Source organism: Penicillium longicatenatum (genome assembly GCF_028827895.1).
Source record: "Penicillium longicatenatum strain IBT 33135 chromosome Unknown contig_6_segment0_segment0, whole genome shotgun sequence".
Taxonomy (NCBI): Eukaryota; Fungi; Ascomycota; class Eurotiomycetes; order Eurotiales; family Aspergillaceae; genus Penicillium; species Penicillium longicatenatum.
This window is the reverse complement of record NW_026643123.1, coordinates 1744961-1770432: the sequence shown is the minus strand read 5'-3', so window position 1 is coordinate 1770432 and position 25472 is coordinate 1744961. Positions and strand designations below refer to the sequence as shown.

The 25472-nt window shown below is 50.1% G+C and overlaps 8 protein-coding genes across 8 annotated transcripts; 5 read left to right on the top strand and 3 right to left on the bottom strand.

The window, feature by feature from the left end:
- Positions 1 to 1561: 1561 nt before the first annotated feature.
- N7484_008853 (uncharacterized protein) lies at positions 1562 to 3995 on the bottom strand (the record flags this gene model as incomplete). The annotated part of the gene is made up of 2 exons (XM_057119240.1): positions 1562 to 1730; positions 1780 to 3995. 2 exons carry the CDS (start codon positions 3993 to 3995, stop codon positions 1562 to 1564), a joined length of 2385 nt encoding a protein of 794 aa, XP_056968795.1.
- A 322-nt stretch (positions 3996 to 4317) lies between these two features.
- Positions 4318 to 4945, top strand: N7484_008852 (mitochondrial 37S ribosomal protein bS18m; the record flags this gene model as incomplete). Its single annotated transcript, XM_057119239.1, has 3 exons — positions 4318 to 4357; positions 4429 to 4664; positions 4745 to 4945. 3 exons carry the CDS (start codon positions 4318 to 4320, stop codon positions 4943 to 4945), a joined length of 477 nt encoding a protein of 158 aa, XP_056968794.1.
- A 385-nt stretch (positions 4946 to 5330) lies between these two features.
- Positions 5331 to 7232, top strand: N7484_008851 (WD40 repeat domain-containing protein; the record flags this gene model as incomplete). The annotated part of the gene is made up of 2 exons (XM_057119238.1): positions 5331 to 5444; positions 5502 to 7232. 2 exons carry the CDS (start codon positions 5331 to 5333, stop codon positions 7230 to 7232), a joined length of 1845 nt encoding a protein of 614 aa, XP_056968793.1.
- A 1332-nt stretch (positions 7233 to 8564) lies between these two features.
- On the top strand, positions 8565 to 13841 carry N7484_008850 (Transcriptional coactivator SAGA-type complex Ada1/Tada1; the record flags this gene model as incomplete). The annotated part of the gene is made up of 9 exons (XM_057119237.1): positions 8565 to 8615; positions 8684 to 9997; positions 10054 to 10441; positions 10509 to 11582; positions 11660 to 11821; positions 12223 to 12495; positions 12615 to 12889; positions 12962 to 13070; positions 13177 to 13841. The coding sequence occupies 9 exons, from the start codon at positions 8565 to 8567 to the stop codon at positions 13839 to 13841; spliced, it is 4311 nt and encodes a 1436-aa protein (XP_056968792.1).
- A 535-nt stretch (positions 13842 to 14376) lies between these two features.
- N7484_008849 (U4/U6-U5 snRNP complex subunit PRP6) lies at positions 14377 to 17358 on the bottom strand (the record flags this gene model as incomplete). Its single annotated transcript, XM_057119236.1, has 2 exons — positions 14377 to 14520; positions 14584 to 17358. The coding sequence occupies 2 exons, from the start codon at positions 17356 to 17358 to the stop codon at positions 14377 to 14379; spliced, it is 2919 nt and encodes a 972-aa protein (XP_056968791.1).
- Positions 17359 to 17567: 209 nt separating this feature from the next.
- On the top strand, positions 17568 to 18907 carry N7484_008848 (dimethyladenosine transferase; the record flags this gene model as incomplete). The annotated part of the gene is made up of 4 exons (XM_057119235.1): positions 17568 to 17707; positions 17767 to 18022; positions 18077 to 18141; positions 18229 to 18907. The coding sequence occupies 4 exons, from the start codon at positions 17568 to 17570 to the stop codon at positions 18905 to 18907; spliced, it is 1140 nt and encodes a 379-aa protein (XP_056968790.1).
- Positions 18908 to 18964: 57 nt separating this feature from the next.
- N7484_008847 (GTPase-activating protein GYP1) lies at positions 18965 to 21167 on the bottom strand (the record flags this gene model as incomplete). Its single annotated transcript, XM_057119234.1, has 8 exons — positions 18965 to 19129; positions 19192 to 19284; positions 19337 to 20217; positions 20270 to 20727; positions 20802 to 20918; positions 20981 to 20990; positions 21059 to 21074; positions 21144 to 21167. 8 exons carry the CDS (start codon positions 21165 to 21167, stop codon positions 18965 to 18967), a joined length of 1764 nt encoding a protein of 587 aa, XP_056968789.1.
- Positions 21168 to 21626: 459 nt separating this feature from the next.
- Positions 21627 to 24484, top strand: N7484_008846 (RNA-binding protein; the record flags this gene model as incomplete). The annotated part of the gene is made up of 6 exons (XM_057119233.1): positions 21627 to 21670; positions 21733 to 22008; positions 22986 to 23026; positions 23086 to 23249; positions 23306 to 24284; positions 24339 to 24484. The coding sequence occupies 6 exons, from the start codon at positions 21627 to 21629 to the stop codon at positions 24482 to 24484; spliced, it is 1650 nt and encodes a 549-aa protein (XP_056968788.1).
- Positions 24485 to 25472: the final 988 nt, after the last annotated feature.

Below are 25472 nucleotides of genomic sequence, written 5' to 3'. Positions count from 1 at the left end.
CCCATTGAAGTTTCAAGTCTGAACTTTGCACTTATGCTACAAAGGTTGCCCTCAGGTGAAGACTTGATGGGACAGAGAAGTGGAGCATGGAGATGTTGTCGTTGAATATCTCGGGAAAGAGAGGAAAAAGGAATCGAGGGAGGCAGAGATGTCTGCACTTAGAGGTGCCTCAGGTTCAAGGTTCTCTTTAGGCTTCTGCTAATACAACCCGAAGAGATCCACTAGCCAGATCCGAGAAAAGAAAGAACAGTTAGCGTATGAAGTAAGCAAATAATCAATCAAAAACCTGATTCTATAACATGTCTCTAAATACTAGTGCTATGTAGTATAAAGATAGAGGTCATCGACTCCCAAAGCTATTCAAAACAGCCAACATTCCCTTGAAAGCCATATCACAGCGCACCTCTATGAACATTGGCAAGGAATATCCAAATCACGACTCGTTCTTTGTCAAGCAAACAAAGTTGCGCTTAACGTAGACCGCCGACAATCAAGTCTTGGTTTTACCCCTGGATATATCGATCATTCCTCTTCTACTCTTCTACTTGAACTTTTCCCCTGGCAAATTCTTCAAAGGCCCCTACTTGTATCTTACCATCAGGATGTCGAAAAGAGCTCCCCGCAGGCTGCTCCCTGCAAAAGAGCAGACCAACACGCAACTTCACGTCCATGACCTGTCATCAAAAAAGAGGCGCAACGTCTCTATTGCCTGCATAAGCTGCAGACAAAAGAAGACCAAAGTGAGGAGCAAAGTCTTCGAATTTTTAAACGTTGCTAATGTATTCATTGTAGTGCTCGGGTATGATCTCATGCCGTCGATGCCCCTTATTACCTCTCATTACTAGCCGGTATCTTCCTTGTCCATGCCTTCTATTACCCTCGGTTATTCGTCGTGCTCTACTCGATATGCCTTTTTAAACCATAACCTTCCCTTACTAGTAGCGCACGCTAACTTGGAGTCGTATCCTTTATAGCACGTCCGTTGACCCTACCCGAGACGATCTAGGACCCTAAGCTAGTAGCTAGGTAGAACAACGCCCTAGGGGTATCTTCTACGGCGCCTAGTGGATACGAGGGGGGGATAAGAGGGGGGAATAAGAGTAAATAGGGGGTGCGTAGATGGTTAGCCCGGCCCGGGGCCTAATCTCTGGTCGTTTAGCTTATCTTGCCTTACTATAGGGGCCCGACTCGTGCTGGCTAGAGACGCCTAAGAGATAACCGTGCCCGCTAAGTGTGTTGTGAGGTCCTAGAGTCCTAGGTTAAGATATAGTCTAGTAGGGATAATAGTGGTTATCCTTATGTGCATATATACCAGTCTAGTACAACCGAGCAATTTGACACTCAATGTTTGAGCTTCGAAACGTCTTGAAACAATTGTAAGCCCTGCTCAGGTGGTCAAATATGACTTACCTCGCCTGGGAAGGTGGTTTACTGCACACGTGGACATACGCTGAAGATTTTTGAAATAGACTGCACAGTACTCGATATTCCTTATCTATACTACATGTAAGTTTTGACCACGACACTTGGGTGGCATAGTATACACTGTCATCCTTGTTATTTAAACCCACACTTCATTCGTGATGCCATCAAACTTCAGTCCTTCCTCATGCTCGCTTCGAGGGGTTTGAGCCAAGTGCATCCACTGTTCTGGGTATTTCTCGAGTGCCCATTTCTCGACCTCATCCTTCCAGTACTGATACGGAATTGCATTGTAGAACAATCCAATACTACGAAAGTCAGCACATGCATCTCAATTCTTAAGATCGAAATACTCACGTAGTACTTGTAGGGGCCACTCCAATCTCCGCTTGCATATTGTTGATGGCCTCAGTCGCCATATCAAACTCACATTGGGAAGCGACTGCTTCCATGTATGCGGTGTAGAGTCGGCGGTCGATCGTAATCTCCAGCTTCTTCACCTTCGCCATCATTTTGATCGCCTCCTGCACGCCGTTGTGGTGCTTCTCGCATACCTTGAAGAAGATCGCAATGGTCTTCTGCGAGGGTCCTTCGTCCGATTGCAAGATCTGCCGGAAAATCGCCATACTCTTATCGGGCATATCACATGCCGCGTAGGCGAGCATCAACCCGTTGAAGATTCGCGTATTGAGCTCCACTTCCAGATCAAGCTTGAGCATGTTATGGACAAGCTCCAGGTTGGACGCATCGGCGGTGCGGGCCAACCCCTGGAAGCAACGAGCATAGGTGTCTGGCTTGGGTCGGCGACTCAAATCCTCGGCCTGGCGCATGTGTCCAAAGACCAAGAAAGCCAAATCACTACGGTTTCGTTCGAAGAAAGAGCACATAAGCTCGGTGCGCACGCTGACACCCGTCTCGGAGAACGCAAGTTTGAGAAGCTGATAAACCTCCCACACATTCGCGTCTGTCTGACCCTTGTCCATAATATAATCTGTCAGGGCGGTGCGAATCATGCCTTTGCCTTCACCATCCAGGCTTCCTAGCCGGGGGCGAAGAAGTTCTGACACAGCATCCCAGTCGTGACGATAAAGCAACATGCGCGTCAATGCAGCAATGGTCTCTGCACTTAGCGTCACATTCTCCTGGAAAAGCGGGTCGAGGAGAGACGAGATTTGTTGAAATAATTCGTCTTTCTGCTCCGACAAGCAAAGCATTGTGATGAGCTTGTTAGCTAGGGGTAGGTGATCACTGGCTAGGACACTGGGATCAATCTGGTCCTCAAGAATTGCAAGTGCCTGTTCCACATTGCCGGCCTGGATGAACGACTCCAACTGCAGCAGATGTGTCTTTTCATCTGGGACGAGACCCCAGTGCTCAGCCAATTGAGCATAATCGGCAGCCAGCTGGGGGTTTGAAATTGAGTTTGCATATTGGATAAGACTGTTCACATGGGCGATAGTGAGGGTTTCCTTGAGTGAGTTTGTCCCGGTCCAGGACTTGACCTTCTCCATGAGTGACGACACACTACTGCCCTGGGCTGCGTCCCAAAGAAGAGTGATGCCAACGGTCTCCGGGCTGGGATCTCGAGGAAGAGACTCGTAAATGGGCCTAGCCCACGAGATCTCAGAGTTGAGGATCGCATACTGAATGGCAGCACTCTTCGCAGCAACAGAGGGTTCCAAATTCCCAGAGATCGGACACTCATATACTGTTTGAACTGCCGTAGGAAGGTCTTGTTCGATCAAAAGCAAGGTAAGCTCTTCGTGTGAGGCTTGATCAAATTTGACACCAAATTTCTCCAATTCTTGGCTGACCTTTCGCAGTTGGCGTTGATCATCCTTCAAGGCGAAGCCCTTCATCACACTGAGCCAGGGCGATGGTTTTGCCCCGCGAAATTGACCTCCAAACTTCATGATGACATGGCGGGCTTCTTCGGGATTCCCATTTGAGGCCATCAAGTTGATGTAGATCAACAGTGCGGGCCGACTTATGGAGTTCGGACCAAAACCATGGTCAGCACAGAGCTCGAGATAGGCAAAGCGTGCAATTTTAAGGATGGTGTCGCGTGCCTCGGGAAGACACTGTGCCTCAGAGAGCACAAACAGCATCCTTTCCAGGCTCTCCACTGAGAAAACATCCTGCCATTCGTTCTCCTCGAGCTCGCTTTGTTGAGCTTTCAGGTGTTTCCATGTCATGGACAGCAAGCGAGCCTGAAATAGGTTGATGGCACCTGGGGTTTCAACGCGTGACGTGAAAAACAACTGGAAAGCTTTCACCAGCGTATGATTCGGAGGTGCTCTGCTCTTATCCCCTAATGACCGCTTCAAATCGGTCATGGGCTTCAGACCCTTTTCCGTAGGCAACGTCTCGGGTTGACCCTCACCGGTATTCGCCGGGTTCACGCTGAATGCAAAAAGGGTTCGCCGTGGAACATGAGCAAGACTAGACAGACAAGGCCGTACTCGCGCGGGGGAAATGGTATGCAGCAGTTGGTTTCGGCGACATCGAGAAAAATGTAGAGGCTCGTTGTTGATGATGGCCCGAAAGACCCGTTTCGAAAGATGAGACTGCATGATTGATATGGACAAGCCCTCCAGCACCAATTGGACTCTCCCAATTAAGAAGACGGGAAAGGTTGGTAAGTTTGGTCGGGGGTGAACTCGGATCAAAAAGTTCGCGACACGCGGAGAAAGCTGGTCTCAGGCGGGAAGGCGGTCTTGGCGCTACTTGCGAAAAAACGCTCCGCGTTGATCTCATTCTTTTCCCGACCTGACCTCACGATCCCAGTTCCAACTTTATTGAGATTTTCTCGTTATGTCGTTGAATCTGTTTTCATCGCTTCGTAGCGCCACAAATGCTGTGCCCTCAGCATGCCGCTGGAGTTCGACCGCTGCCATGAGCGCCTTCACTTCCCAGCGATCCCCGTCAACATTCAGTATGCCCCGGCCCCTCCGGTTTCTGAGGCTTGCAACTGTTTCAATTCTTTTACTAACCAATCGGCGCTAGAATCATCCTCCAACCAACGCATGCACCCAAACTACCGCAAGCGTTTCCTCGAAGATCAAAAGTCCCAGGGCGAGAGCAAAGCTATGGAGAAATTCCAGTCTCGCGAATGGAAGGCCGGTGATATTTATGCTCCTCATGATCTTAGCCCGGCAGAGATGAAGAAATGGTCCAAGCGCAAGGCTCCTTCATTTGATGCTTTTGACGCCTTGAACCTGAACCCATTGGACCTGCACAAGGTACGGATACTTGATCTCAAAATCCAGCACTTCTTGCCTTCGCCTGTTTCCTTGGTCACTGACATTCTTTACTTTTATAGAACTTCGCTATCATGTCCGAATATGTGTCCCCTCTGGGACGTATCAAGCACCGCAACCAGACTGGTTTGCGCCCTGTCAACCAGCGGAAGATTGCAAAGGCCATTCGAAGGGCCATGGGACTTGGTCTCTTGCCCTCTGTCCACCGACACCCTGAAATCCTGGCATCAGAGGCTAGGTCAAAGATGAGTTCCTTTTACTAGAATATGTTCATTTTGGGGGAGATTCATGTCTGAGGCTAGTTAAAGCTAGTTATGGCATTATGGCACTGTACAGATCAACGGGGGCACATTCACATGTATTATTAGTTCTAGCGCAATTGAAATTGATTTCTTGGCTATAAGAATCCATAACTTTCAAGCTTGGCAGGCGAATTGACACTGCGGGATTAGCGTTAGTTGCCTGCAATGCGGCAAGGTGGATGTTACTAGATAGAGTTAAGTCCCCGCCAAAGCTGAGCCGAGTACGTCAGTCCATAAACAATCTCCCCTTCAACTTTCCTGAAACAACTCCCCTTCCCCGATACATTCCGGTGTACGCTTCAATGTCAATCATAAATGGTAGGATTCTTTGGTTTGAAATTGCTACATGTTTGCAACTGACACCCTTCAAGAGTCCATCTGGGCTCCTAGCCCCTCCACCACTCGTGGCCAACCTACCCAGCTCTCCTCAGACCCCAAGGGCGAGCGACTAGCCTACGCTGTACGATCCTACATATGAATCTCTTCCTTGTATAGCCCCTGACCGATACGATTGCAGTCCAATAAATCCATCTTTTTGCGCTCGATCGATGACCCCGCAGTCGCCCGCCAATACACAGAACACAAGGCTCAGACGACCGTCGCTCGGTTTTCCCCCTCTGGATTCTATGTTGCAAGTGGTGATGCATCCGGTACAGTGAGAGTGTGGGATTGCGTTGGAGACGGTATTACCAAGGGCGAGTACAACATCGTCAGTGGCCGCATCAACGATCTTGCCTGGGATGGTGATTCGCAGCGAATCGCAGCGGTAGGTGACGGGAAGCAGCGATACGGCCACTTCATTACCTGGGATAGTGGAAACACCGTCGGAGAAATCTATGGTCACACTCAACAGATCAACTCCGTTTCGATCAGGCAGCAGAGGCCTCTGCGTGCAGCAGCTGCAGGTGATGACAAAAAGCTGGTCTTCTATCACGGCGCGCCCTTTAAGTTTAATATGGGAGTTGGGGACAAGCACTCTAACTATATCTATGGTGTTGGCTTCAGTCCTGATGGTTCGAATTTGGCCACTGTTGGCGGAGACCGTAAGATCTGGCTGTACGATGGCAAAACTGGTGAGACCAAGGGTCAGATTGGCGAGGGAGAGCACAAGGGTAGTATCTTCGGCCTCTCTTGGAGCAAGGATTCTCGGAAGTTCGTCACTGCCAGTGCTGATCGGACAGTTAAGATCTGGGATGTGGAAGCGGGCAAATCTACCCAGAGCTGGACTCTGGGAGAGGAGGGCGCAATGGCTGTTCGCGACCAGCAAGTTGGCGTTGTCTGGCCCCCTGGACGAAGCGACAACCTGCTTATCAGTTTGTCTCTCAGTGGAGATCTGAACTACCTGGTGGAGGGAACTCCTGAGCTCCGCCAGGTGGTCTCAGGCCACCAGAAGAGTATCACCTCCCTGAACCAGACCACCTTGGACAACAAGGAGACTTTGTACACCGGTAGCTTTGATGGACGGGTCTGCAGCTGGGACGTTTCTTCAGGCACAGCGGCAGAGATCGAGGGTGAAAGCCATCCCGGCTACGTTGCTGGTCTCACTCCCACACCAGAGGGTTCTGGGCGAATTTACAGTGTTGGCTGGGACGACACCATTCGCTCCATTGACGTTGCTGCGATGACATACACTGGTAGCGCCTCCAAGCTGACTGGGCAGCCGAAGGGTGTCGCCGCTGGCGATTCCACTGTATTGGTTGGCACCGCAGAGGCTGTGGAGATTTTCCAAGATGGCAAGAAGACCGGCGAATACAAGCCTAAGTTTTCTGTCACTACCGTGGCCGCCCATGGAGCTGTTGCTGCCGTTGGAGGTGAAGATGGATCTGTTGAGATCTGCAAGGTCTCGAGTTCCAGCCTTGCAGGCCAGACTGATATCAAGGCCTCCCGCAACCAGATCTCCACCCTTGCGTTCTCTCCCGATGCCTCCCTTCTCGCAGTGGGAGACTTGCGAGGTCGCGTTCTGGTTTACAAGGTTGCAGATGGCAGCCTTGTCACTGACCGGTGGACCGCACACACTGCTCGGATCACATCGCTTTCCTGGAACCAGGCTGGATCGCATCTGGTCAGTGGCTCGTTGGATACTAATATCTTTGTGTGGAGCTTAGCCAACCAGGGTGACTGGATTGAGCTGAAGAACGCTCACAAGGAGGGTGTGAATGGCGTTACTTGGGTCGAGGGAAGCTCGAAGATCGCCTCGGCCGGTGCTGATGCCGCAGTGAAAGTGTGGAAGGTTGAGGGACTTCAATGAATAAGAGGGTGTTGAGGGTTTGCTATAGATGAATTGAATGAAGTTTGTGTATTGTCCAGTATTTAGCTGTCTATATGAGCGTGCAGGCATTTACGGTGCATCACGACTACCGATGGATTCTGTAGTCAAGAACGACACGGCGTGCTAAATCCGATTCCCTTACTCAGGTGCTTATTACGGTAACATTGTCTAAGTGTGAAGCTTAATTTCAATGCCTAAGAAGACAGGCTACATCATGTCTAGATTTACAATTCTTGCCCTAGCCCGCCGTATCAATCTCGATTGACTGGAGGTCTGTGTAGTCTCTACAGACGACTGTGGTAGCTGGGCCGGTAGCCGTTGTTGCACCAAAGATGGAGGTAGAACCTTGATGACCCTACTAGCGAAATCTTGACCGATCTCTTGTGTTGTCATCTCCACCTGTTCTCTCGGTCTGCTTGGTTGCTAAACCACTTTCAAAGGTATGCTTCTCACGAACTATAGGCTTTTAATATTCCAGGAAGCATCTCACCCAAGCATGGCTTAATCGCTCTTCCCACAGAATTAGTTATGGCTGCCATCCATTATATGTTATCAATTGTCGGGTTACTTCTTCCTGTCCATGGAATCGATATCACTCATGACTTTCGACGAATCCTCATACATATCTGATGAACGCAGTACGGTCTGAATCACCAAATATTGAGATGGCTATGATTTTTCGGCTGTCGGGGGCATTGAAGTACAAATGAACGAGCTCCAGGACCTGGAGACAGAAAGTGTGCTTATAGGTTCTCAAGTTGAAGAGGGGTTTCAAGCATCAAATGGCCTCTTACGTCATGTTGGTTAACTGTAGGTACTAGGTGAACTCCGGTTTTCGAACGGAGGTGCAAGGGGCTGACGCTATTGAGAGGCGACATTTTTATACATGAAAAAGTGCGGTGTAACGGAGATGCAAGGTGATATTATCTTTACGGCGTTCTAAAGCTGGAACCACTCTAGACGGCATTGAAGTCCCCGGCGGACTTGGTCAAGAATCTCTGGGTGATAAACCATTGAGCCGCATGGATTGCAACTTATACTGGGTAGCTAGCTTACTCTATTAGCGAATATCCACTTTTCTTCCTTGTGGATGTTGATAGAGGTGCGTTGGTCCAACAAAAAGGGACGTGGCCGTAACCCGCATTGATCAACCAAACAAAACCGTGCGTCTGCCAACTCAGCTTTTCCCCCACAAGCAAAAACCGTACAACTTCGTCGATTCAAAGAAGCGACTGCGGTGTTTACCGATTCCATGGGGATCCTTACCGCGAAGTAAGTCGCGCCGAGTCCGAGCGCAAGGCGAAGCTTAATATGTCACCATCTGGAGCTTCCAGTAGCTCCCGCCGCTTCTTGCGGCCCAAGGTACCTTGTCCACAGCCTGAGCTCCCACAACTCGAACCCGAACCCCAGAAAGCTAACAGCTTGTGTAGCTGCGCCAGGCAACCTTTGTCCTCCCAAAAACCGGTCAGCGCCTCAAAGGCCTCGTGAATCTGCGCAATCCCACCGAGAGACCAACAGTACCCGACGAAAATAATCATGAGGAATTGCGCGGCTTACTCTCCGGCGAAATTGAGACTCATCGTGATGGATTCGCTACACAAATCTCCGCGCGGGCACGAGAGCTGTGGGCGGGATTTTATGAGTTCATTATCTCCGAACAAGGCATTGGAATTTTGAAGTGCAGTCTGGCATATTTACTCGGCTCGATGGCGACATTTATTCCGATCATTTCTACCTACCTCGGCCATCAGGATGGAAAGCATATGGTGGCTACCGTGACAGTATACTTCCACCCAGCGAGAACCATAGGAAGCATGTACCGCGCATTAGTTTGCGCCCTGCTTGCGTTTTGTTATTCTGCCTTTCTTTCAATCACGAGTATGCTGCTTGAAAACCTCTTCCAGGACACACTGAATCTGCCGGTGCTTGGCCATGCTTTGGTCTTGATTATTTTCGTTGGTGGAGGACTCGGATTTGTCGGGTGGACTAAACAACGGCTCGGTGATCCCTTGGTAAACGTCGCCTGCTCGCTTACGGCGCTGTCAACCATCACTGTTCTGACAAAAGAAGGCGCCGTCCAGAGTGGCGATCTCTCCCTGGAGAAGATCTCTCAGGTTTTGAAGATGGTCATCATGGGTGTCGTCCTGGCTATGGCGGTATCGTTTCTGATAGTTCCCATCTCAGCACGGAAAAAGCTTCGTTCCAATCTGGTCATAGCCACGGATACATTAGCGACCATGCTAGCTATCATGACAGATGCTTTCTTAAGCGGATCCGAAGAAGAGTTGACAGTGGCGGAATTCATTAATGCGGAAACAATGCATCGCAAGGCCTACTCCCAACTGGATAAATTGATTCGAGAGGCCAAATTAGAGCATTTCGTGGGAGGTACCGAAAAGGAATACCGGCTCGAGAAGAAGCTTGTCCGCTGGGTGCAGGACATCACTCATAACATGGGAGGATTGCGCAGTGCCGCAGAGCTTCAATTCAGTCTGATTCGGGAGACCATTTCTCGGGAATCTGGCTCAAGCGGACTTCCTACTCCATATGCCGACTATGTTGCATCTCTTGAGCGCTCATGGTCTTTTCCAGATGGGTCCTTCCTGGAACCGATAGATGAACGCCCCGAGGAGGAATTATCGCCAGGTGGAAGCTATAATGCTGCACCACAGCAAGGAAAGGATGCATCTCTTCTTCCTGCTGACGTGTTCACCATTTTTATCTCCCACCTTGGTCCTTCCATGGTAAGCCTCTACAACTTGTAAAGAACAAGCTTATTGTGACTAATCATTTGACACAGCGGTCATTGACGTTTACCATGAAGGAAATCTTCAACGAAATCCCATTCGGTCCAGCTCCAAACTACAAGGTCTCGGTGAACAATCGACTCCATACCAGTCTGGATCGTGCTCTTGAACTTTACCGAGAGTCACGACAAAAGACCCTCAAGTCGCTTTACGAACAAACAGAAGAGATGAAGTTGCGAAGCCCTGAAGCCGAAGCGGACTTGGAAGAAGTATCAGCTAGCTGCGGTCATTTTAGTTTCTCACTTCTGGAATTTGGAGAGCAGCTCCATGAGCTCCTAGCCATCTTGGACGAGCTGCAGCTAGAAACCGAAGAAAGACCGAATGGTAGATCTTGGTCTTGGATGAAGTTCTGGCGTGTTGGAAACAAAAGCGCTGATGCAGGTGTGTATTGATGTCTTCATTTGCTGCCTTTATAACCATAACCCAGCATCCTAATGCATCTTTCCAGAACTATCTAGCGGTGCAGAGAGTTATCGACACATGCAGCTTTCACGCAATATGGATTCAGAGGACAGGTTAACGGCCGCATTGAGGTCTCGTTTACGGCCAAATAGGGAGAGCACTGTCAAGGAGAGAGTGGGCTATCGGCTTTGGAAATCGCTCGAATTCTTCCGAAGGGATGACACCAAATATGCGATCAAGGTTGGTGCCGGTGCGGCCCTTTACGCCTTGCCTGCTTTTCTTCCTTCTGCTCGGCCATTCTATCAGCACTGGAGAGGGGAATGGGGTTTGCTATCTTATATGCTGGTTTGTTCCATGACAATCGGTGCTTCCAACACGACAGGTTACGCTCGTTTTTTAGGTACTTGTCTTGGGGCCGGATGTGCCATTCTTGCCTGGTATTCCACCGGTGGCAATGTCTTTGGGCTTGCATTTGTCGGATGGTGTATGGCCACCTGGACAGCCTGGATCACCATTGTTCGTGGTAATGGGCCCATGGGACGGTTTATCATGCTTACCTACAACCTATCTGTACTTTACGCGTACTCACTCTCACAGAAAGATGCGGATGGCCGTAACGACGAAGGAGGCCAAACCCCAATCATTACTGAAATTGCCCTTCACCGAGTCGTTGCAGTGTTGTCTGGTTGCATTTGGGGTATCATCATCACCCGCTTCATTTGGCCCATCAGTGCCAGAAGCCGATTGAAGGATGGCCTTAGTATTCTCTGGTTGAGGCTGGGTCTTGTCTGGAAGCGTGACCCGCTATCGGCCATGGCCAGAAATGGTCGATCCATTGTATACATGACTGCCCGGGAGAGACTTGAGCTTGAACGATATCTCACTCGTCTTGAATCCCTTCTGGCTGCCGCACGGTCCGAGTATGAGCTGCGGTGTGCATTTGATGATGTCCCATATGCCAGTATAATTCGGCGCACCCGAAACATGGCGAACGCATTCCATGCCATGAACCTGGAATTGATGAAAAGTGACACTGCCACGGCGGGCGAGATCTGTCTACTTCAGTATACAGCGGTCGAACGGCAGCAGCTCTCTGCTCGCATCAGTCACCTCCTAACGGGTAAGGCTTGTTTTAGCAATATCTGTCTTCAAAAACCGTGCCTTGTGTCTTGGAGCTGACATTCGAGTTAATCCTAGTGATGGCATCTTCCATGAAGCTCGAATACCCGTTGAGCGATGTCCTACCTAGTATCGACCATGCACGCGACCGGCTGCTGGCTCGTATCTATCGCTACCGTCAAGATCATGAAGCTTCTAAACTGACCACAGATGAAGATTGTGCTCTGCTATATGCCTACAGTAAGTATTTGATCCCTATCTTATTTGTGGCATGAGTTCCATCACTGACTATATCCTCAAGTCTTGGTGACTGGCCAGTTGTCGAAAGAGATCACGGAGATCATCGCGGATATCGGGCAGCTATTCGGAGTTTTGAGTGAAGACGTAGTACAACTCGTGTAAAAATCCCAATAAAATATCACTGAATGGAGGCATTATCAGGCAAATGACGGTTCTTGTACCAAGTATAAAATCATTGCTGGTTTCGGGGTCGAAGGTGGTATCCGGTTCTGGCGGGGAGAGAGACAAGGCGGAAACCTACACCTTCAACCCTTCCATCCTCATCATCCATCATCTCCATCCCAACTCATCATCAACTTCCTTCTCTTCTCATTCTCAGCCCGAGTCTGATGAATGCGTAGCCCCTCTCCCTACTTGCCGCCCTTCGGCCTCGCCTCGTCGCACTCCTGCGAGTCTTCCAGCCATGCAGATCGACCCGGCCGCTCTGAGTCGGTCTGACTCGGCGTCAAATCCGGCAAAGAGTGCGACACCAAACGCTGCAGCAACAGTGAAATCCTCCAGGGCCCTGAACTCCGTTCCGCGCCTTGACCTGGAGCATGCCTACACGGATCTAAAGGCCGCGATCGGGGACCAGTGGGCTGAGTACAAGGAATCGACCGCCCTATTCTTACTTGGTATGACAATCCCTGCGCATACGTTTCTCTAGCTTTTGTGCACATATGTTTTCCTATATAAAGCTCCTTGGCCCTGAATTGAGCTACTTGTGCTGACCTCCTGGCCTCCTCCCTTCTAGGTCACTACAACCAAAATGAATACGCGTCGCGAGTCGATTATATCCTATGCGCCGATCCGAAAACTGAACATCTACATAATAATTTTGTCTGCGCGATTCTCGGAAATCTCACGCGAGACCTCCCCGATCATGGCGTCGCGAACTGGGTTTCGGCCAATGATAAGCCTTCGATGGTGTCGAAGCCGATCTCGGGCGATGCTGCAGAGCAGAGACTAAAGACTGAGGTGATGCAGCTGCCACCAAGGGATCGACGACGTATCAAGGCAATTCCAGAGGTATGTTACAAAAAATGATGGTTGAGGGTAATACTTCCCTGCCGAGGATGATGCTAATGTGCCATTTTCTAGCGCGACCCCAACGAAGTGAAACCTAGTGAACTAGAGGAATACCACCTTGCGAAACAAATTAAGCTTCCAAGTCAGGTCCCAGCAAGCGCTGGTGGATTAAACAAGACCAGTAAGGAACCATTCCCCTTACGGCTGAAATATTATTTGCGTTGTCGCATTGCGCACTATCCCACTATAATCAGGATGATCTAACCAATACGTCCAATTTTTTGCAGACTGGGAATTAGAAATCCGAAAACGATATGCACAACCACTCGCCGCCGAGACTGGCGAGTTCCCCGACGCGGAGTCTATCTATGCCCGCATGGTCCCCATGTGTTATGAAGAGTCCCTTCCCAGCGGGGCCGGCCTCCCATGTGCCGAGTTCATGGCGATTGCAACAGAAACATTTGTGAAAGAAGTCCTTTCTTCCGTCTTCGCGCGTACCCGATCGAACGGTCCGTCTGGTACAAGTAACGGCATGATGATGCGCAAGTACCGACAGCAACTGGAACGGGAAGAACTGGCTTTCACGCGCGGCGAAATCGCAAAGGATACTGCCACCGGACTGCTTCCCGTTGAAGCTCGAGAAGCTGCCATTCGCAGACCCCTCGGAGTTAGGGATTTGCGACTTACACTTGAGCTCAGCAGTGGGGTTCTTGGTCATATGCCGCTAATCATTGACCAGATCAAGGGTGGGTACTTTGAAGATGAGCTTGAGACCGAGAAACAAGATCGACTGGAGAATGATGTGGGTCAGGTCGCTGAGGTAAAGACCGCCGATGAGGATGAAATGGACATTGATGATGACGATGCGCTATCGGACTGGGAAGGAGGCACTGCCGCGGATAGAGGCCAGCTAGGCTCTTTGCTCGATGAGTGCTTGTCTATGGCTGCATGAAGATGATACCCCCGACCCGCCTACGTTACTTCTAGTTATCCTTCCTGGTTTGATACCACGCTGCCACATTATGCTTTCTTTTCTTGTCGATTCTCGGTCTAGGACGGTGGGAGGATCATGGCGTCTGGGAATTACAGCGAGCCACCGTGTGGCTCCCCTTTTTACTTGCATATGGTTCCGGAGTTATTTGAAAATACGTCGTGACGCCAGCCTCGACTATTTTGCTCTTGTGCTCTTTTTCGTTTTTGTTTTTATTGTTATTCTTCCTTTTCGTTCTTCACCGTGCGCGGTGTCGAACTTGTTTGCGATGTACAGTAGCCTTTTCTACGGGTAAGGTGGACGCAATCGGGAGGGGATTATTTCATTATCTAAAGTATAAAAAGCAGACACGATGGCGATGGCCTTTACTGATTGTGGGGAAGCCAAGCTTGTTCTATACCCATATATGAATTTGATTCACGATTGAAAATATGCATTTCTCCTTTATAGTAGTGTCCCAGAAACGCCGCATGTTGGTACATCATAAAAGCAAGGCTCAATTGATCGTATTAGCAACGATTTTCAATAACTCATCCGTTGGCTTGTGCGCATTAACTGGGTCCTTGGAAATCGACTGCCACACCTCGCCGTGCTTGGGTTCGGTCGAGACACACTTGGACACGACGTCGGCTCGTTTTTCCTGTAAAATGATAAGTAAGCTAATGTTATCTCGCAAATAAGATAAACACAGTTTCGAACTAACCTCTGTACCGTGCTGCATCAAGAACTTGTAGTACCAAGCCCACCCATCACCATAGTCACTATCGGAGACAATGGCTTTTTCGAACCAGGTCATCGCCTTCTCCAGTCGGCGCTCACCCCAGAAAATGCGTGCCACGGTGATAAACAGAATTGGGTCATTATCCACCTTCTTAATGGCCTCCAAACTGCGGGCCTTGCGTTGAGCACGGGGCTCGAGATGCCAGATACTCTCGCTCCAGAGCAGACCAGAAGCGGGGACCTCTTGCAACGCCTTCGCCATGAGAACCTTGGCCTGAGCAAGATTGTTTGCACGTCGTTCCACACGAACACTTTCTGTCCATAATTCGGCGCTCTTGGGTACAGCTAAGCGAGCGCGGTCCAGAACAGATCGGGCACGGACAACGGCGCCGGCCTTTTCTTCCAGTCGCGAGGCCAGAAGCCACAGCGCCACAGATTTGGAGCAAGCACGGGTACCTGTACCGTATGCCTCTCGGGCTTGTGGGAACTTGTTTTGAGCCTCGTAAATCTGGCCTTTCATCATCCAGAGCTTGTCAGCCTTGGGGTATAGCTGCAATCCTTGGTTGACGAGATCCAGGGCATCGTCGACATTGCCTAATTGCCGCTCGAAAGCAACACTCTTGATCCACACACGATCCGTACCGGCCTCACGGCGAGCAGTGGCCAACAGTTCTCTTGCTTGGTCAGTTTGCTTGGCATCTGCTTCGAGCTTGACGGCTGCTAGCCAAATGTCTTCATTGTTGGGATTCTGGTTGAAAGCACGGCCGAGCACGCGGCGCGCGTCGTCGATTTCTCCAGACTGCCACTTCTCTTTGGCAAGCTGTAACCAGAGCTCTTCACTCTGGGGGCATGCCTCGACAGCTTTCTCGAGAACCTGCCAAAGTGCCTCCTTATCACCATGGTTGCGCTCCAGATCAGCCGCTGCGATCCAAATCGATCGGCGGTTGATGAACACTCGCAGTGCATACGCGTAAATAGCCCGCGCTGTTTCATACTTCCCGCGTGCAATGCTGGATTTAGCATCGTCCATCCAGATGTCCTTTCGGTCATCATCTTCGTCCAGTCCCCATCCAAGAGTCTCCTGGATAATGGCGCCACAGGTAAGGATGGCACCTTCTTCTTCGCAACGCTCGGCCTCTGCAATCCATTCCTCTCGCTTCAACATTGCGTTCTCACGAGCAAGAGATTGGATAGCACGCTTCATAACATTGACCTTCTCGAAAGTGCCCATTTGCTCTTGAAGACGAGCTGCCGCAATCCAAATCTCGTGGCTCGTGGGAACAGCCTTACGAGCCGCATTCAAAACCTTCTGCGCGTTTTCTGGCGTCTCGAGTCGAGCAAGAGCCAACCATAACTCCACTGACAGAGGAATCATTTCGACGGCCTTGGCTAAGAGAAGACGTGCATCCGCAGGATCTTCTTCCAGGTTAACAGCCTCTTTCCAGATCTGAACTGATTGAGGAATGTGAAGAATAGCTTGTCTCAGGACATTCTTCTTAGCCCTGGTATCTGTTTCAAGTTTCATGGCCTCGGTCCACAACTTAGTAGAGTGGTCGTTATTCTTGATGGCGTTTGCTGCAATGATCTTGGCGTTGTGTCCTTCATTGATTCGGATGTTTTCCAGCCAAGCGTCTTCACTCTTAGGACAAAGCTCACAACCCTTAGCGATGATATTCCTAGCCGCAACAATTCGGCCTGCAAGCTCCTCGAGACGCGCGAGCGCAATCCATCCAGGGGCATGTTTAGGGTTGGTTTTGGTGACAGATTCCAGTAGTACACGAACTCGTTTGATATCGCCAACCTCGAGCTCCCCAGATTTCATTTCTGACTGAGTCAGGCTGGTAAGGTAGCCCTTGGGGTCGATACTAGTCGCACTTCCAGAGCTAGAGCTTTCGGCAGTAGATCCAAGTGCAGCCTGGTCCAGTCTCACTTTCAAAACCTTGTCACGCGCGGCACCGATGTCTGCGAAATTGGTCATAGTCCCGTCCCCACCTTGCTCGCTGCTGGGTTCGGCGCCATCTTCGGCAATGGTCGTATCAAATTGCGCTGAGTCCCGAGCGCCTGCGATGACACTATCAGGAACGGCGTAAAATCGCTGTCGTAGATTTTGCTTGGCTCGTCGGTTCTTGCCCGTTAGATCACCAACCTCAGGCAAGTTAGACCAGTCCTCTTCGGAAACCGCAGCAAGCGATCGCTTCAGGTCGGCAAATTGTTGCTGAATTTTGGGGTTTTTTCGTTCGTAGTCATCGCGTTCTTGTTGCTCTCGAGCTTCCCTGTAGGTGGCGAACGATTCAAGTCGGTATTCTATCCAAACAACCGGGGCTTGGCCCGATGAACAAGATGTTTCTTGTAGAAAGGGTATGGGGAGTGCAACTAACCTTCGAATTCTCCGACGTCTGTCCATCTTCTCATCTACCTCTTGATAGATGCGATCTGCCTCATCGTCTTCCTGGTCAAACTGTCCGTAGGCAAATAGACCGGTATCGTTTTCGGGATCCTGAAAACGTTCATCTTCCTCCTCTTCCTTTTCTTCTTTGCCTCCCTTTTCGCGTGACTGAGTGCCATAGGCAGTCGGTGCAGCAGCTCCTAAAAGCTGAGCTCGTTTCGTCAGAGCGGCCTGGATCTGTTCGGGTGTCGGGCCTTCGCGCGCAGGTCCCAAGTCAGAGCGCGTGGTGAAACCGGTCGCACCACGACCCAGACCGGCGACATAGTTCTCCGGTGCCTGCTGGCTAAGAAAATCCTTGCGTCCGGACGCCATGATGGACACAACGAGCTCGAGGTGTGTTTGAGACTAAAGAGTAGTAGAGCGGGTTTCGTAGAAAAGTAGATCCGATCCCGACAATCTTATCGCAAAAGAAAAAGTTGCCCACATCGTCTTGGTCCCCAAAAACACCAAGTCTCTGGGAGATTGGATTTTATTACAAACCAAAAAATTCACAGGCAGCATAGACCTGCCATTGTCGCAAAATGCCGAAGGCTATCAAACCAAAGAAGCGCAACAATGCGCAAAGCGACGCAGCTGCAAAGACCTCGGCGGCCCACAGTATCTTCAAGATGAACACAGATATCGGTCAGCACGTTTTGAAAAATCCGGGTATTGCAGAGCAGTAAGTGAAGTCCAAAGTAATTTGTTATATGTGCATCAACTAAAAGCTTCATTTTCTAGGATCGTCCTTAAAGCCGAGCTCAAGCAGAGCGATGTTGTTCTTGAAATCGGTCCTGGTACTGGAAACTTGACCACCAAAATCCTAGACCACGCCAAGAAGGTTATTGCAGTGGAATTGGATCCTCGCATGGCGGCCGAAGTTACCAAGCGTTTCCAGGGTACTCCAGCGCAGAAGCGTCTGGACGTGATTCTTGGAGACGTGATGAAGACCGAGCTCCCTTACTTTGATGTCTGCATTAGCAACACACCCTACCAGGTATACATGCTCCCGCATACCCTGACCTATATTGGATATGGCTGACTCTTGTAGATTTCCTCCCCTCTTACATTCAAGCTTTTGGCTACATTGCCAGCTCCTCGTGTTTGCATTCTCATGTACGTTTTATTACCGTGGCAATCATTCCTTTGCCAAACAGGCTAGCCTTTTATTACTATATACTAATATGCATTTTCTGAGTTTAGGTTCCAGCGTGAATTCGCTCTGCGTCTGTTCGCCAAACCTGGTGACAAGCTCTACAGTCGACTTTCCGTGAACGCACAAATGTGGGCCAAGATCGATCACATTATGAAGGTTGGCAAGAACAACTTCAAACCTCCGCCCCTGGTCGAGTCCAGTGTCATTCGCATGGTCCCCAAGGTTCCGCGGCCGCAGGTTAACTATGAGGAGTGGGATGGAATGTTGCGCATTGCATTTGTTCGAAAGAACAAGACATTGCGCGCCAGTTTCTTGGGAACTACTAGCATCGTCAACATGCTGGAAGCGAACTATCGGACCTGGTGTGCTCAGAACGATATCCCTGTAGAGGATGGCCCCGCTGAGGATGCCGACGGCGATACGATGGATATGGGCGATGAAGATGAGGCTGACGTGGAGGAAGCGGAGGAGGTCATGGAAATGGATGATGACGATGACGTGCCGGATTTCTTCAAAGAGGAGACTAACGCTCGTCTCCAACAAGCACTCAAGAACAAGACCTCACGGAAGAAGCGAGGAAAGGTTTCGGAGTTGGTGCGCGAAAAGGTGCGCCAGGTGCTGGAGGACGACACTGGCCTGGCTGATAAGCGCGCAAGAATGTGTGATGAGAACGAATTTTTGAAAATGCTGTGGGCCTTCAACCAGAAGGGAATCCACTTCAACTGATCAGGACTAAGTTTCCCTTGGGGCAGTCCCGAATAGAATGATGAATTATGATTACTATCAATAAAAGATACCATTTTCAGGAGGCGCATCGCCAGAAGGCCGAAGATGAGCGGCAGAATCCTGGAAAAGGCTCTGCCAGATGAATGCCTCGCTCAATAAAAGCTCGATGTCTTTCTCAGTCCAACCCTTGGTGGGCAATGCTTGAAGGAACATCATAACCTCCTATCAGATGGTTAGAATCTTCTCAATCACCATCAATTGTCAAACTACAGAAGAACACATACCTGAAAGTCCATCTTCACCAATTGCTCTGACCATTTCACTAAAAATGCGGCACAGACATAGAGATGAAATCGTGAGAAGCCCTGCTCCTCGGCCTGGAATATTCGTCAGAATCATGTAGAGATAATGCAACCCCAAGCGACGTACCATATACGTATCCCACATGCGAATCGTGTTCTTGATGCTCATTTCCCGCATGAGCAAGCAGTTCATCCATCGGAAACTGAACTGCATAAATTCCACACCCTCTTGTTCAAGGTGTTTGGCGAGGGCAGAATCAATCCGCTTTGTCAGGTCCCGCAGCGCCCGAACCTGTCTGTGGATACCCGGCTGAGCATAGATATAGTTGTCTTGAATCCCGTCCAGGAGCTTTGTCAGACACCAGAACGTATCGGCCTCCACGGCATCCAGCACACTTCGGGGTAACTGTCCCGGGTCCATGCCTTCCTCGACATTGAGATCCGTGATGTATACTCCTAGGAAGACCTGGAAAAACGGCGTCACTAAGTCGTTGATGCCCTGTACATAACCGCTAGCTGGGTGCCGAATCGCCCACACATATAGGATACGCTCCAAGGATCTCTGGGTCGCTTCGTACCCATACAGTGGTATATGAGGACTCGTACGTGGGACGTCGATACTGATCTGGTGCCAAACCGCCTCATCAAGTCCCCTCCCTCGCCCGGTGCTTGAAGCGGGGGGATTGGAAGCGGCACCACTGCCCCGTTCAAAAGCCTGTCGAACTCCATCCAAATACTCTTTGCGTTTTCTCTCCAGGGTGGAAATACGCCGTTCACTATTTGGGGGTAGATAACCAAGGACAAGTTGCCACGTCATCGGTCGAACCTCTTCGGGCACTCCAGACCATGCTAGATCCCTGAGTTCAGTAAGAGAAACGGTGCTAGCCTGAAGAATTCGTTTGAACTTATTGATTCGAGAGATACGACTTGAATGGATCTCTCTCTCTTTGGAGGACGCATTGGTAGGCGGTGCAGTGTGACTAATCAGATTCAAAGCATTTGCAGGATCTAGCTGTCACGTTAGTATAGTCCGCTCATGATCGGGCTTTAATATTCAAACCTTGCAGTATATCCTTGTACTGCGGGCGAAGAATCTTTCCATCGCCCTTGCGCGCCGTTGGATACATGGGAGTGCCGCGTTCTTCGGCAATATCTGAGCTGTTTGCTCGTTGACGGTTGTTGGCAGAAAGTCCGAAGCCAAGGGAGCCAGGCTTTCCTCCCATAACTCCCCCGGAATCATTTTTCTTAGATTTCATGTATGGTGTCTTCTTCCTTCTCATGCTCGCAAGACTGGGAAGCCCAAATTCATCTTCATCGTCATCATATACAATTTCATCATCGTCATCGTCATCTTCCTCAGTTGGATCTCGACTCCATTCGTCTACTCCACCAGTCATGTTGGCATATGGTTCCTTGGGGGGAGAGGCGACGTTTCCAGGTCGGTGAGCCAGATGCGAAGGCGCATTAGTGGCGGAGGGTTTCGGGGGCGTCCTGGGGCGAGGGTGGGATGATGTGCCTCTGGCCATGATATGTCAGCATAACTCCGATGCCGATCCATTTGGATTTTGTCGGAACAAAACAGGGAGGCTGACTGTAGAATATTGGCATGGGAGTATGAAGCGCCAACCACTGTGTTCTGACCATAGATCTTCGGGGACGACTGATTCAGGGATGCGGTCCGGCCAGGCCAGAAAGGAGAATCTGCTCGTCTTCAATGAATGTCAGTAAATATTCACAGGAAATAAATGAAGGAAGGTAGTTTTGGCCATACTCAGAGTTGTCTGTTAACGAGAGGAGAAGCTATGTTAGCTATGGACCCTGAAGCAAGCTGTGGCGGGGAAATACGCACCAACCTGGACCATTTCCTGCAGGAATGATGATTAGTATTTCACCCATTGGGATAATCGCGTGATTTTGAGTGTTGAGTTACTTACCTGCTGCCCCTTCTTGTTTGTCATGGCTTCCACTGAGGTGATGAGTAGTACGCGCGCTCTGTAGCGGAAAGTTGAATGCGGGGCGGCCCAGCGATGGTGTTGTTGTCTCCTCCCACAGCGTTGTACCTAAGTCAGTAAGGCATTGCGGGTCATTCAAGGGCCCAGTAAGGTAGGATGTTTCTGAAACAGTGAATCCAATAGAGGAATGGAGAGAAACCCAAGATCTGAGGTGTGTAGGTCTTCGCCTTAGGTTTAAGTGAGACGTTTAGTTTCATCAAACGGGCCGTGCGTATGTAAGCCACGTCCTCCGCTTTCCTCCCTTCCCAAGGTTCAACTTTCTTCAGTATTTCTCTTTTCTCCACCTCTTCGTCAACCTTTTTACGTGGAGCTTCTTCTTCGCCCAGACCTGCGATTGGATTTTGCACCATTGCTTTTCCCATTGCCATATCTCCAGTTCATTTGGTACCTTGAACTCTCTGCGCCATGGCCGACCCGGAGGGACTGGAAGATGATCTCTTCGCTGATCTGTATGTCTGCTCTACGAGCCCTTGTTTCTTGAGATGAAACTGACGGTCATATCCTTTCTTAGCTACGACGCCGATGAATCGACAAACCGCACGACTTCTGCAGTAGAGGCGCCTAAGCCTGCAGAACCAACACCCGCAGTCCCTGCACAACCTGCCGTGGAATCAACCCCGCAGAGCTATGATCATTCGCCCGTAGACACATACGCGACACAGTCTCAACCACAGCAGAGCTATGGCGGCGATTACCATCAGAACGGCTCTGACAGCGCTTACGCGACCCCCACAGCCCCCGCTCCCGCAGAGAATGAGTCTCACGGAACGGGAATCAAGGAAGATGGGTAAGTGCATATTACCCCTGCTCTCATTTCATTATGAATCTCTCGGTTTTGGGGTATCTGGCTATACCTTTCAGGTGCCTGGAGGGCACCTGTTGCTATTCACGAAAATGCGGCCCTGGGAACTTGGGATGTGATCTAATTGGGCTTGGATGCAAGCCTTGCAAGAAAAGAGTGGAGAGTGCGATTACGATCATGGGGCAAGGGACAACCCAATATTCAACTTGCGATGACATGAAAATCTTGCGAAGAACTCCATTCTTTGCCTCTCGTCTATACAACCCTCTCCGCGTCGTCCTTGTGACCTCGAGGAATCAGACAGAAGTAATAATCAGAGAAAGAGGGAGAAACGAATCCGGGATCCCTTGAATTGAGGAAATCTGGGTGCATCTGCAAAGATTTGACAAAAATCGGTCACCACCAAGCTTTATTGCGAGCGACCATATATAGTACAGCGGATACTATATAGCTTCTTGTCGATATACGTTGATAGAGCAGAGCAAGAAGTAGCAACGCTGTCTGATGGAAGTTTATCAACCCTGAGCTAGCTTGGGACTGTTAGGCAGACAGACCTTCTCCCAGGGAGAAAGGAGAGACAGTGACAATTCACTTATTTCGCCTGAATTTCTCGCCCTTCGCGTCTTCCATCTTGCTCTTCAAAACGTGAAGCCCAAGCACAGAAAGAGGAGGGAATTTGTGAAACGGTCGATCTCCGGATCCAGGCTCGTGTAAACCAGGTGGAAACATGGGTTATGCGTGTCTGTACGGTCACCGTATACCAACATATCAACACTCGCTATGGACCCAGCCAGTTCCGCATTTAGCTGTATTCGTGAATAGCAGCTGAGGTGCCACCAGCTCTTTAGCCAGAGCCCTTATCCAATGTCCCTTGCCCTGATTTGTGCGATGTGTTCATATGTGCTCTTGATACCACTGGCATGACTAAATTCTCGTGGTCGATACTAATTTAACCTGGTTAGGAAAATGTTTATTGGCGGTTTGAACTGGGAGACTACAGATCGTATGTATCTTGCTTATGAACAGAGAATACATGGGACATTTCGGTCTAACCTCCCACAGAATCTCTCCGAGACTATTTTTCGCAATTTGGAGAGGTCCAAGAGTGCACTGTAATGCGGGACAGCGCCACAGGCCGCTCTCGTGGCTTCGGCTTCCTCACTTTCCGTGACCCTAAGACCGTGAACACCGTGATGGTGAAAGAGCATTATCTGGATGGCAAGATTGTAAGATACCCTGACAAGAACAATGACATGAACCAGCCGCTTACAACAATTTTTAGATCGACCCCAAGCGCGCCATTCCACGTGATGAGCAAGAAAAGACAAGCAAGATTTTCGTCGGTGGTGTCAGTCAAGAGGCAACTGATCAGGACTTCAAACAGTTCTTCATGCAATTTGGCCGTGTCGTGGATGCGACATTGATGATCGACAAGGATACTGGCCGCCCTCGTGGCTTCGGCTTCGTCACATTCGACAGCGAGACTGCCGTGGACAATGCCCTTTCCCGGCCCCTTGAAATCTTGGGCAAGCCCATCGAAGTGAAGAAAGCCCAGCCTCGCGGTAATCTGCGCGACGAGGACCGAGGAGGTCGCCGAGGTGGTCGTGACGGAGGAGGTTATCGAGACATGAACCACGGAGGTGAAAGTGCCCCCCAGCAGGGTGGTCAGCAAGGCATGGCCGGTGGAATGACCCCGCAGATGATGGCACAGTACTGGCAACGCATGCAGCAATACTTCGCCATGATGCAGCAGCAGATGGCTATGGCAGGCCAGGGCCAGCCCCAGGGAATGGCCGCCGGCATGATGGGTGGCATGAACCCGGCCATGCTCCAACAGATGCAGCAGATGCAGCAGATGAAGGGTATGGGTGGCAATCCTCAGCAGCCACAGGGCAGCATGAGTCCCAACCCCAACCCTCAGAGCCCTGGATCCTCTCAGTCCCCTATGCCCAACATGATGAACCCGGCCATGATGCAGCAGATGCAAAATCAGGGCCAAGGACCAGCTGCCGCTGCCGCTGGTGCTAGTGGTAACGGAGGCGCTAGCCCTGGCCCCAATGCTGCATACAACCGCCAGCCTGGTGGACCGGGCTACAACGCCCAGGAGCAGATCGCCTTTGAGCAGCAGAAGTACGAGCAACAGCAGGTCCGTCGCCATATGGAGAATCGCGCTTTCTCCCCGTACCAGCAGGGTGGTCCGACCTCATGGGAGGGCATGTATGACGAAGTCCCCCAGCCCAACAACCCTGGTGGATCCCAAGGTATGCATCGCCGACCCTTTTTTCCCGCTTCGTTTCCTTACTAACTGACTTTAGATGGAGGATCAGGTTCTCAGATTCAGAGCGCTGCCCCCGCCAATGCCCCCACAGGACCACGAAACGCCGGCAAGCCCGGTGCAAACTACCGTGGCGGTGGCCGAGGAGGCCAAGGACATCGCGGATTCCACCCCTATTCCCGTTAATACAATATTGAATGGTGGTAGTGGATGCCCGGTCCTTTCTACTTTCTGCTTGTTCCCCCTCTCTACCATCTTGTGAATTTCTACCAGCTACCTGTTCGGACTCGATGGCTCTTCTCTGCCCCGTTCCTCGTATGACAGATGAGTCTGATGGGTTGTGGCTTGTGGATATTCTTCTCTTTTTTCCTTTCTTGTTTGTTCTTCCCTCAAAATGATCATTTCTTCATTAGGACATGGTGGTGTTCTCAATCTTGTTCATGTTCGCGAGCATTTAAATGCAAAAAAATTTCTATAAGTATTCATGGTAGTAATAAAAGGCGGCCAGGGAATGAGGACTTTGCGAACGAAGACTTTTCTTAATTGTAGAATTATATCAAACTGGGTCGCCGCAAATGCTGCAAGGTCTGTTTTTGGATGGAAATTGGAACTCGAGTCCATTGCTAAGCTGAAATTTCTTGACAACTCAAAGCAAGTTCCTTGCCCAGTCCGATATCACGGGCGAAGAATATCCTGAAAAACATTTGATCGGCATTAAACGTTGGAAGCCGCCTACTAGCGCCGATGACAATGGCTGTGCATCTAGGGCGGGGTTGTCTGGAGTATCATCAAATAAGGTAATGGGTCAAGTGATCAATAGAGCTACGAGATTTCCTACATGCAAGAACCACCTGGGCGCTTAGGCTTCTAAACACAGACATCTTTTTGGGGATAGGCTGAACCACAATGATCATTATATCAACAAAGACTCTAAGAAAGGTATTGTCCACTCCAGGGTTGGTCTCGTCTGCTACCCTTTCTGTGTGACCCCGACAGCTACAACAGGCACATTTTAGTTATCAATTAGCTACGGGCTGGAATCAGGAACGAAGAATTTCTGATAAAGGGTTGATAACAAATTTCTATGAACATATACAAGAAATAAACGCAAATTTTTCACCAGGCTGTAGTAAAGACAAGAAGATCGAGAGATATAAGGAAAGACATGCTGGAT